At 40.3% G+C, this 11,818-nt stretch overlaps 1 protein-coding gene across 1 annotated transcript in view; it reads left to right on the top strand.

Annotated features, from left to right (window-relative positions):
- The window catches only part of obscnb (obscurin, cytoskeletal calmodulin and titin-interacting RhoGEF b), an 86,130-nt gene that overhangs the window by 58,504 nt on the left and 15,808 nt on the right, over positions 1 to 11,818 (top strand). The window contains exons 56-68 of the mRNA XM_076970281.1: positions 51 to 332; positions 729 to 810; positions 1,334 to 1,467; positions 1,636 to 1,833; positions 2,044 to 2,082; positions 2,328 to 2,426; positions 2,544 to 2,762; positions 2,896 to 2,923; positions 3,079 to 3,122; positions 3,604 to 3,705; positions 8,074 to 8,213; positions 10,141 to 10,341; positions 10,482 to 10,558. Coding sequence (XP_076826396.1) covers positions 51 to 332; positions 729 to 810; positions 1,334 to 1,467; positions 1,636 to 1,833; positions 2,044 to 2,082; positions 2,328 to 2,426; positions 2,544 to 2,762; positions 2,896 to 2,923; positions 3,079 to 3,122; positions 3,604 to 3,705; positions 8,074 to 8,213; positions 10,141 to 10,341; positions 10,482 to 10,558 — 1,645 coding nt within the window. The remainder of the gene's footprint in view (positions 1 to 50; positions 333 to 728; positions 811 to 1,333; positions 1,468 to 1,635; positions 1,834 to 2,043; positions 2,083 to 2,327; positions 2,427 to 2,543; positions 2,763 to 2,895; positions 2,924 to 3,078; positions 3,123 to 3,603; positions 3,706 to 8,073; positions 8,214 to 10,140; positions 10,342 to 10,481; positions 10,559 to 11,818) is intronic.

Below are 11,818 nucleotides of genomic sequence, written 5' to 3'. Positions count from 1 at the left end.
CCCCCCCCCCCCCCCCCCTTTATCACAACCACCGTGCTGGGCCGTCGCAGCCGCCCCAGTCTTTTTGACACAGCTTCACAGCCAGGATGTCCCCGATGGATACCCAGTCAGCTTGGACTGTGTGATCATCGGCAAACCGCCTCCCAGCATACGATGGTTCAAAGACGGGAAGCTGCTCGAAGAAGATGACCACTATATGATCAATGAAGACCAGGAGGGCTGCCATCAGTTGATCATTACAGCTGTGCGGCCGTGTGATATGGGCGTGTACCGCTGTGTGGCTGAGAATGACAGCGGTATTGCTTCCAGCAAATCAGAGCTTAGGGTGGAAAGTGAGTACACTGTTAAAAGAAAGTGTGCTAAACTTTTAATTCAGCAGGCACTCACTCTTAAGGGGGAATCAGGGAACGAATTGTATCTGGAGGTCTGTTGTTCCAACGGAGACGCCACTTTCTTTTAGCAGTGCATCCGCAGAAGAGTGCCGTTGTTTTGTTTATGCATGGGTTTTGGTCAAATGAACATTGCATTGGCGTATAAACAGAAGAATCGTTGTTTATTATACTGTACTTTAGTGACAAGTAACAGTTCTTTACTTTATTTTCTGTGTCTGAATTAAAAACCCTGACTGACATATAGGCAAATGTGAACTATATAAGCTCAGTTATATATTCCAATAAACTGAAAACACAATGATATGCTAAATGTGTACATGCATGTTATATTTGCAGTGTCGTGCAGCTCAGACTATGACACAGCAGCTGACGCCACAGAGACATCTTCCTACGTCAGTGCTAAAGGATACATGTCCAGGTGAGATTAAGCCGCATTTGTCACTATAGTAACCCTTATTATTTAAAGACGTAACTCTGAATGAATCATGCTGTAAACATTTCAAAGCCATGTCTGTTTTATTAGAGTAGGTTCAAGGGGTATGATAACAAAACATTTCTACCTGTATAAATACAGGGGGTCTCAAAAGTTATAGAGTGTTAATAGGGTTTTTCCTTTTTTCCAAAAAAAAAAAAACGTTCTGTATCTTAATTTCATATGGGTGCTTCTTCACTTTTCATACACCCTGTGCTGTATTTGACTCCACTTCTTGTACTAACGATAGAAACTGTAATTATTCAGAATTATTCATTGTTATGCCCGATAGTAACAATTGCATTGTACATTTGTCTCTTCTACAGACTAGTCTTTATGATAAAAACAGTCTAGCTATATTTAGAAAATTTCTCAGCAGTTATGATGATTTGTGTCTATATTTGTCTCAATAACTGTATTCCTCTAAGTCTAAATGATCCATAGCATGGCTGTTTATCACCATTCATAGTTCCGAGCACAGAGACACGGAAGCCTTTGAATCAGTGGTGGAGGATGAACAGCTCCCCCAAGTGGTGGATGAGCTACATGACCTGTACCTGAGCCCTGGAGCACCCAATGCCAAGATGAGTGTCAGAGTCAAAGGTCAGACATGTTTGAAACACATCCAACTGTGCGTATTCAGTATATCTCAAGTACATTGAAAATGTTACTTCCTTGCAGTCCCATTAAGAAACAAGCTATTGCAGAAAGGAGAAGTATTTTACATCGTAGCTTTTGAGCTTAATTGATTGGATTAAATTGATTTTTCAGGATTCCCTCCACCGCGAGTTTACTGGTTTAAAGACGGGATGCCACTGCAGCCGTCCGACAGGGTTTTGGTGTCGTCAGAGAGAGACGTTTACAGTCTGGAGATCGTGGAGGTAAACTCCGAAGATAGCGGGGAGTATTCTGCCTACATCAGCAATGCTGCCGGCTCCGCCTACTCTTCTGCTCGTATGGTCGTATTCGGTAAGGAGGCCTGAGTGGCCTATAACAGGGCCAATTACATGTAGTCAATTACACTATGCATGTCAAACTGTCAAAATAAGAGTTTTATGACCTGTTGTTTGTTGTATGGTATTTTTATTTAATTAAAGCATGGACCCCTTCAGAAATAAATATGATTTGTCTGTTACCTTATGGTTTTGTTAACTTCTTGTTTGTGTGTTCTTCTCCTAGGTCCTGGGCAACGCATACCTGAACATGTAAAAGTCAGAGGTACAGATTGAAGTTACTTTGATTTCAGATAGTTTTAAAGTTGGCAACAAGTTATTTGGCCAGATGTGTGACTGTGCATTTTAACTGTACAATACAAGTGGTCATCCCATAAGGCAACTGTATGAAGCAATAATGGTCTTTTATATTGGTATTATGTAATATAACCTTAATTTTAGTATTAATAATTTAATTGAAAATATTGAATATATCCAGCAAATGTTTGTTTGTTTTCAACTTTGCTTCAGAGTCAAAAGAACCACTGGTACCTCCTCGTTTCCTGGAGAGGTTCAACAACAGGACAGTGAAACAGGGAGCTTGCATCACACTCTCCGTCAAAGTGGAAGGTGCTGGGGGAATCTGTGGCTCACGTCTGGGCTCGCCACCACAGTTCTGAAACAACATCTAGCTCTTTAAGTACACAAACGGGACTGAAGGCTGATTTTACTTTCCAACACACACAGGCTCTCCAAATCCCTCCGTTACCTGGCTGAAGGAGGAGCCTATGAAGGAGGTTGTTTGGATAAAAGCGGAGACGCCGGGGTACAGGGTGGCCAGTTCGGGCTGTCAGCACAGTCTGATCCTGATGGATGTGGGGAAGGAGCACTACGGCATGTACACGTGCATCGCTACCAACCGTGCTGGCCAGTGCGTCAACACGGCCCGTCTGGACGTGGATCTGGGTCAGGATCTCTGGGTCGCTTGGCTCTTCTGTGGTTCCTTGGGCTTGTTTTAGCATTTGAAGTCTGCATGTAGTATTTGAACTATAATATGGTGTAAGCAAAATTGTGTTCACACATTATTATTGTTTTTCAGCAGGACCTGAAATCAGTACTACACCACAGTAAGTTTATGAACTGCAGTGTTTACTGAAATTATGACACCTTTAGCTGATAATGTTACTCATCCAAACATGAAATACCCACGCTATTGCATCATTTATCGTAAAAATGTAAAATAATATTTATATAAATAAAATAATATTTTGTTGTTTTATAGGGTTTTCGGAATTAAAATCAGCCCACCAGAGGAAGAGAACAAAGGTAAAAGTAATTTTTTTTTAGGATATTATAACTGTCCAAACAGCTTAACTTTCAAGTTAGTGTGTCAGATTGCAAAGCAATTTTACAAAAACGATCAGGACACACAAATGCAAACAATCAAAATCAAGTTTGCTGGTGCCTGTAATACTACTACTTTGAAAACTGACCATAATGATAATGTGCTGAAGGTTATTTATTGAACAGTAGAAACGAATCTGCCATCTCAACACATTTTGGTGAAGCACTTCAGATTTGCTCACAATATATATATATATATATATATATATATATATATATATATATATATATATATATATATATATATATATACACACACACACACACACACACACACACACACACACACACACACACACACACACACTGTACATTGTGTAAAGTCTTGTATATTGTGTGGTACATCACAGTGACTATCAACACGAGTGACATACTAACACATAAATATTTCACCACTTTTCAGGAGAGGTTAAAATTCCCTATCTGGGTGGCGTAGACACCACAGAGTTCTTACAGAAACTCACCTCCCAAATTACTGAAATGGTATCTGCCAAGATCACACAAGGTAAGTGACAATATTGCAGTGCAGATGTTTGCTGAGTATAAACATACCATTTGAGGACATTGAAACATGCAGGAACATCCATTTGTAATAAAAATCTGAATAAAGTCTGATCAAGTGGACAAGTCCACATGAGTGGGTCTTAGGTGATGTCACCCAACCCTGCCAGTTATTAATAGTCAGTATTATTTGGAATAACAAAATATTTTGGGGGTTTTGTTATTGCATTTATTTAATTAAAATATATAATGATGCTCAGCTGTCCAATCAATCTGTTTTTTGGTTTTTTTGGCGTAACATTTACAGACCGAACATTTGTATTAGCATTAGCATTAGCTGTACTTTTTCCATTACAAAATGTTATCATTTTTTATCTACTGTAAAAATCTAAGGCTAAAGGTAAAATGTAAGATTTTGTGCTTTTAGCATGACAGGGTACCTGCAATGAAAATGTGTCTGTATAGTATTTATGTGCAAATATTTGTCTAAGGCCATTTGTAAAAGGCCATGTCTGAAATCATGCCATTCTAAATGATACTTTGTCATTTCTTTAGCATGACTGTGCAATTGCTGTGTTCTCACTGCACAAAGCATCCGTGTGCACTAATCCTGTGTATGTGGTTTTGCACGAAGCTTTAGACTCACTCTGTACATCTGTGTGTTTCTGTACATCTGTGTGTTTCTGTACGTCTGTGTGTTTCTGTACGTCTGTGTGTTTCTGTACGTCTGTGTGTTTCTGTATGTCTGTGTGTTTCTGTATGTCTGTGTGTTTCTGTACGTCTGTGTGTTTCTGTACGTCTGTGTGTTTCTGTACGTCTGTGTGTTTCTGTATGTGTTTTACAGTGTGTCTATGAATGGCAGATTTTTTCATTTGCTCTGTACATTCACTAACAGCACAATGAGTTGAGTTTCCTAATAAAATTTAAGGATACATTTCTAAGGATAATATATTGCTTTATAAAACATGGAAGTGTACTAGAATAGAAAATAGTCATCAGAGTTTAGGTATCCAATGGACTTTTATCCAAATCATGTGAAGAAAAATTAGGTACTTGGTTACTTGATGTGTCAAGGCATAAATGGCTGTACAGTCATTTGTGTACAGTGAAACATATTGCTTTATGTACCTTGACGTTAGTGAAACACCTTGGATTTAGCGAAATGTTGCTGGTAGGATAATTTAAAAGTAGGTACAGTACATCCATTTACCCCCTTTTAACAGTCCAGCCCATAATAAGGACTTAGGAAACTCACTTGTTAACATTTTGACCTCCATCACTCCTTCATCAGTCGTACGTTCACTCCCACGCCATGCCTTCCCACCCCAGCTGAAACCAAGTACTCACTACAACATTAATTTGTTATTCAGACAGTTTACAGAACCATCAAGTGCTCCAGTGGATGAAATCATGGCCCAGAGTAACCAGTATGTATCCACAGACCCCACAGATAGTTCAGTCCTGACCACATTCCCACCCGGCTTTGCTATTGCTCATTTCCAAATTACTCCATAACAAATCTGTCTATTCATCTAAGGTTAATATTTGGTATTAATATTAATTTGATATATTTCTATTTAATCATAGAAACCAAGCAAAATGTTGCAAACAGCTTCATTCATTTATTCACTAGAATTCACTAGAAGTCATTTGAAGCAAGGAGGAATGGGAAATATTTTACAGTGGGGAGTTTTGTAAATTAGGGAGTATTGTATATTGGGGAGTATTGTACATTGGGGAGTATTGTATATTAGGGTCTATTGTCTATTGGGGAATATTGTATATTGGGGAGTATTGTATATTGGGAAGTATTGTAGTATTGTATATTAAGGAGTATTGTATATTGTGGAGTATTGTAGTATTGCACATTAGGGAGTATTGTATATTGTTCTTCAAAGCCCAAAGTTCAAAGTTTTGCACATCGAACATTCATGAAAAGCCATGAATTAAAAAAGACTGAAACCTAGTTCATAATGATTATTATTAGTGGTAGTATTAGAAGTATTATTATTGCAATTCAGGATCAAAGTTTTAGACTTTCACTAAAGAAATTGTAAATTATAAACATATAAAAAGAAATGCACATGCAGTGAGTGATATTTTGGGCTCTAGTGAACTGCCTTTTCATCTTTGTCTATTTTTTTTTATTTTGGTCACTGTCTTTCATATTGGAAGACCCACTTTCAGTCTTCTGGCAGATTCAACCAGATTTTTGGATAAAATGTTCTGGTATTGAATGGAATTCACTATGACCCTGCTGTATATATATTTGTGTGTGTGTGTGTGTGTGTGTGTGTGTGTGTGTGTGTGTGTGTGTGTGTGTATATATGTATATGTATCTATGTGTATCTATGTGTGTGTGTGTGTGTGTGTGTGTGTATGTATATGTGTATGTGTATCTGTGTGTGTGTGTGTGTGTATGTATATATATATATATATATCATGCGTGTGTGTGTGTGTGTGTATATATATCGTGTGTGTGTGTGTGTGTGTGTATATATATATATCGTGTGTGTGTGTGTGTGTGTGTGTGTGTGTGTGTGTGTGTGTGTGTGAATTTTATTTATTTATAAAAAGTATTTTAAAATATATTTAAAGTTTATATTTAAAGTCTTATTTATTTTGAAGACTGTATATATATATTACATATAATAAATACTTTAAATATATTTTAAAATACTATTTATAAATAAATGAAATATTGAGTTTTTTAATACAAAATAATGTGTCAGTAAAAACACATGATCATATGTGCAGATAAAAAAAAGACGAATGAATTAGTTGGAAAAAATGCTTGTATTCCCTTTTCCTTCCAAAGTGCATGAGATGAGAGTATGTGTTAATGAAAACATCATAATAATACTACTTTTGGTACTAACACACGAGTGTGCTTCAGTCTCAGATGGCTGACGCAGTGAATACGATGCATCTTTTCACATATTACACATCAATGTGAATTAGCAGTTTTAAATCATAAATGAATCAAGTGGATATTTATGTTTGTCGACTGTACAAATTTCGAGTGCAGAGTCTCAGTGTCTGTTATTAAAACTTCATCATTTGGTCCAATCATAATGTGGTCCCATTATAATTTGACCCAATCATAATTTGGTACTGATCATGATGTAATGGCTGGGGAGGCACAGGGGGTGAAGATTCAGCGAGATGGTTTTTATTGTCCGTCTTATGCAAGCACACACAAACAAGCCGAAAATGCAGCAAATAACGTCTCTTAATAAGGGCTCTGGGAATGCACAAAGCAGGTGCAGACTTGATCCGCTTGATCTTTGTTGATGAGCAGACACCGGGACCCTCTCTTGCTCTTATGCGGCTAAACGTGCAGCAAAGACGATGGGTACCTGTGGGCTTTAAGTAGTGAGAGTGCTTGATGGGGAACAGGTGAAAGGAGATGTTAATAATGTGATTGAGAACGTGTGTGGGAGGGGCTGGGTGTGTGTGGGTGTGGCACTGTTTGTGGGGGCGTGGCTGTGGGGGACATGGCTGCGTGTATGTGTGTGGGGGCGTGGCTCTCTGTGTATGGGAGTGTGTGTGTGTGTGTGTGTGTGTGTGTGTGTGTGTGTGTGTGTGTGTGCGTGGGCGTGGCTGTGTGTGTGCGTGGGCGTGGCTGTGTGTGTGCGTGGGCGTGGCTGTGTGTGTGCGTGGGCGTGGCTGTGTTTCTGGGACCAGCGCACCATGACACATGATTAAGTGATTATTTACAGTGTAATAGTGTTAATAATATTATTTATACACCTTGGATATACATGCTATATAATATAGCATATTTTGTTGTATATCAAACAGGAAGATGAAGAATAAGAGTTTATTTGAATAATATTAACCTCTTATATGGTTTGACTGTAATAATACTTCTGCTCAAATTAAATAGGTATAATTGTATGGAGACATCACAAACTTCCACCATTTTAAATCTCTTTTTAGTTGCTAACAATTGCATAATAATTGTACATCTTCTTTGTATGCTTATGTTCAGAGAATACACAATTTAGTGGTCCAAAACATTGGAATTCTGCATGTTACTGACAACCTAACTGTCAAATTTAATAGATTAATTGTATTTTATCAACAACATCTTTAATGGTCAATGATCCTAAACTTGGTAATAGTTTTAATTTAATTTTATGTAGTGTGGTTCAGTGGATGGCTCAGATTAAGTGATATAATTGAGGGTTAATTACCTGAGCTTCTGGCCTAGTAAACAGGTGTTGAAATTTTTGTCTCATGGTCTCTCTCTCTCTCTCTCTCTCTCTCTCTCTCTCTCTCTCTCTCTCTCTCTCTCTCTCTCTCTCTCTCTCTCTCTCCTCTCTCTCTCTCTCCCCCCCCTTCTCTCCCTCTCGCTCCCTGTGTTCAGCTTCATTACGGGTACCAGGCGCTGATAGTGACGATGAGGCTAAGACTCCGTCCCCATCACCGCATCACGGACGCTCACGCCCTCCTTCTCTCATCGTGGACTCCTCGTCCGAGTCAGACGAGGGCGATGCCAGAGGAGAGGTAACACCCCACTCTTCTGTTCTGACTGGCATGAGTAACCACACGGATGAGGTTTCTGGTCATCTCCAGTTTTGGGGTGGCTGCTAAAGCTCCTCTGGTATTCAGACTGTTTGTGGTTTTAGATGGTCTGACCAGAGTGGTGTCATCCATAATCTTTATTCAGATTAACACTTTAATGTAGTCACTGTTAGAAATAAATTGGATCAATAAGATCGGATTGATTTATTCAATATTTCATCCTGAAAGTGGCCTGCTTTACTGACATCTAGGGTTGCAGCGGTAACCGGTTTCACGGTATACCACGGTATTAAAATGCACGGTTATCATACCGTGTGCGTTTGCGTATTACTGGTAAAAGGCAAGCCAGCGGAGAAACTGACCCGCGCATGCGCAACTCCGCTCCGGTTCAGCTACTCAGCACACAGCGGTGAGAATGGCAGAAAGTGCATCAGACTTAACAAATTTTTTAACAAAAACAAAAAAGCTAAACTAATGTCAGCGGCGAAAATGACGTAATCGCGGTGGCTCCGCCCGTGCGCGAGGGTCTCACGCGCTGTCGATTAGCGAGGTCGTGCACCTCTCGAATTTTGTAACTGCGCGCGCCGTGCCTCAGCGCAATGAACAAAGTCATGTTTGCAGGGTTCATACACCTTTACAAGGTGGAATTAAATCACTTGTACGTCACTTTAAAGGTCCATTTCAATATTTCCCAGCACGTTAAACTTAATAAAGTTAAATATTTATACATATACTCGAAATAATTCGCTTTTTATCACATTATTTAATGGTTGTTTATTTTCAAAACGCCCAATCTTAACGTCTTCACATTCTCTCATGTTTCGTCCTGGAATTACAAGAGGCTCGTATTTGTTAACGTGATACGAGAGAACTGTGCGGAGTCGCGCGCTACGGTCACTAGTGAAAAGAATAAACCTAGCTGTTTATGGTCCTTGCTTTCACTGGATGTGAAATACGCCATTAATTTACATGCGTTCATTTTCAAATTCTAACGTGCCTGTTTTTCACATGTTAAAACCAGACTCGGTGTGAAAGCCTTAAAATAGAAATCTCTATTGTGATGATGTCAGAAATAAATCCTCTCTTTCTGCAGTATCTGGTGGCAGTACAACGGACGTTTACAACAGTTGTTGATCAGACACTGACCCAGGCTGAGTTTATCAGATATTAAATAATTTAAACTTAAATAATTGTACTGAAATCCATGATTTAGGTTTCTCTAATTTTGCAGTATTTATATAAACAAGTTTACAGCTTTTTTTTTTTAAATGAGACATTTTGTATACAATAGTTGCAGGTTTCTACAATAAATAGTTAATTGAACAAAAAAAAACTTGTAATTTCTTTAAGGGTCAGTGTATCTTTTAATAATATACAAACTAACTGTGATACCGTGATAACCGTGATACCGCGGTATTTTCTGAGACGGTTATCATACCGTGAAAATCTCATACCGTTGCAACCCTACTGACATCTGGAATCAAGTCTAATTTTTAGCACTTTTATTAACACTTTTTGTTATTGTTCTGGTAAAGAAATAAATGAGCAGCCATTTGTAGATCAAATGTAATTATTGTGTTGTTATATGTTATAATGCATACTATTTATGTATACTATTGTTTCATTTCAAATCAAGCGTGCAGGAGCACAATGAAAAGCCAGTAAAAATGCTGACTGTCCAGTTACAGGATGTAGTACACAAACACACATGCTCTTCATTAATCAGTACACAAATTTGTAGTTTGCAGACTTTTGTCTCAAAAATAATGGTGTAGTGTGCGTTTTATTTTATTTAAACATTTCTTTACAGATGAAATGTTTTAAGGTGAGCATAGAGATAGTTTGTCATTTATCTATTGTTTTATTCAGGCATATTTTCTTTGCTGGCTGAAAACCTTTTTCTCTGCAGATGTTTGATATCTATGTGGCCACAGCAGACTACAACCCCATGGGTCTTAGTAAGGAGAGCATCGCTTTAAAGGAGGGCCAGTACGTGGAGGTCCTGGACTCTGCCCATCCTCTGAAGTGGCTCGTTCGCACCAAGCCCACCAAAACCACGCCCTCACGCCAAGGATGGGTCTCGCCAGCGTATCTCGATAAGAAACTGAAGGTGTGTCTCAGTGAGCTTAGACTGGCCTGCTCGTGCTTTTCAGTGGTGTGTTCACGTCCAAGGTGATCACTGTGTGTGAAAAATATGTGATCAATGGCAAAATGTGGCAACATGTGAAGCATGTTTGGGTCGTGCTGTAGGTTTCTGCAGAGTCAGGAGATGCTCCAGAGACGACAGGAGAAGAGGTCACTGAGGGAGAATACAAAAGGAAGCTCTGGTGAAGTCTCACACACACACACACACACACACACACACACACACACACACACACACACACACACACACACACACACACACACACACACACACACACACACACACACACACACCTTACATGAGGCAGTCATGGCCTGGTGGTAGGGAACTGTTCTTGTGACCGGAGGGTCGTGGGTTCAATTCCCAGACCTGAGGCCATGACTGAGGTGCCCTTGAGCAAGGCACCTAACCCCACTACTCCCCAGGCACCGGGCTAGGGCTGCCCACCGCTCTGGGCACGTGTGATCCACAGCCCCCTAGTAATCACTAGTGTGTGTGTGTGTGTTTGTGTGTGTGTGTGTGTTTGTGTGTGTGTGTGTGTGTGTGTGTGTGTGTGTGTGTGTGTGTTCTAACTGCACAGATGGGTTAAAAGCGGAGGACAAATTTCAATTGCGGTGTAAAAATCACAATTGACAAAATATGGCACATTTACATTTACATTTACATACCTTCATTGTTTTCATTTAATGTGTTAATTAAATGGGTACAAGACCTTTGCCTTGGATAGTTATAATACAGTAACCTGAGAGTGTGCAGGGATGACCTGGTACCATCACCCATCACGGGCCTAGTACCATCACGGGCTTGGTACCATCACCCATCACGGGCCTGGTACCATCACGGGCCTGGTACCATCACCCATCACGGGCCTGGTACCATCACGGGCCTGGTACCATCACCCATCACGGGCCTGGTACCATCACCCATCACGGGCCTGCTACCATCACCCATCATGGGCCTGGTACCATCACGGGCCTGGTACCATCACCCATCACGGGCCTGCTACCATCACCCATCATGGGCCTGGTACCATCACCCATCACGGGCCTGGTACCATCACCCATCACAGGCCTGGTACCATCACCCATCACGGGCCTGGTACCATCACAGGCCTGGTACCATCACGGATCTGGTACCATCACAGAACTGGTACCATCACAGAACTGGTACCATCACAGTCCTGGTACCATCACGGGCCTGGTACCATCACAGGCCTTGTACCATCACGGGCCTGGTACCATCACGGGCCTGCTACCATCACGGGCCTGGTACCATCACGGAACTGGTAATGTTTCACTTCACTGTACTGGAACCTTATTCGTACTGCCCATCATTTCTTCTGTATGGATGGGAATGCCACAGTGGCAAGAGGAAGAGGAAGATAGACACCCATGCTTCTTGCATAAGCCTCGCCTCATCCCTAAATTCCCAGTCGGACAAA

Source organism: Brachyhypopomus gauderio, chromosome 13, assembly GCF_052324685.1.
Source record: "Brachyhypopomus gauderio isolate BG-103 chromosome 13, BGAUD_0.2, whole genome shotgun sequence".
NCBI lineage: Eukaryota > Metazoa > Chordata > Actinopteri > Gymnotiformes > Hypopomidae > Brachyhypopomus > Brachyhypopomus gauderio.
This window is presented reverse-complemented; position numbering and strand designations above follow the sequence as displayed.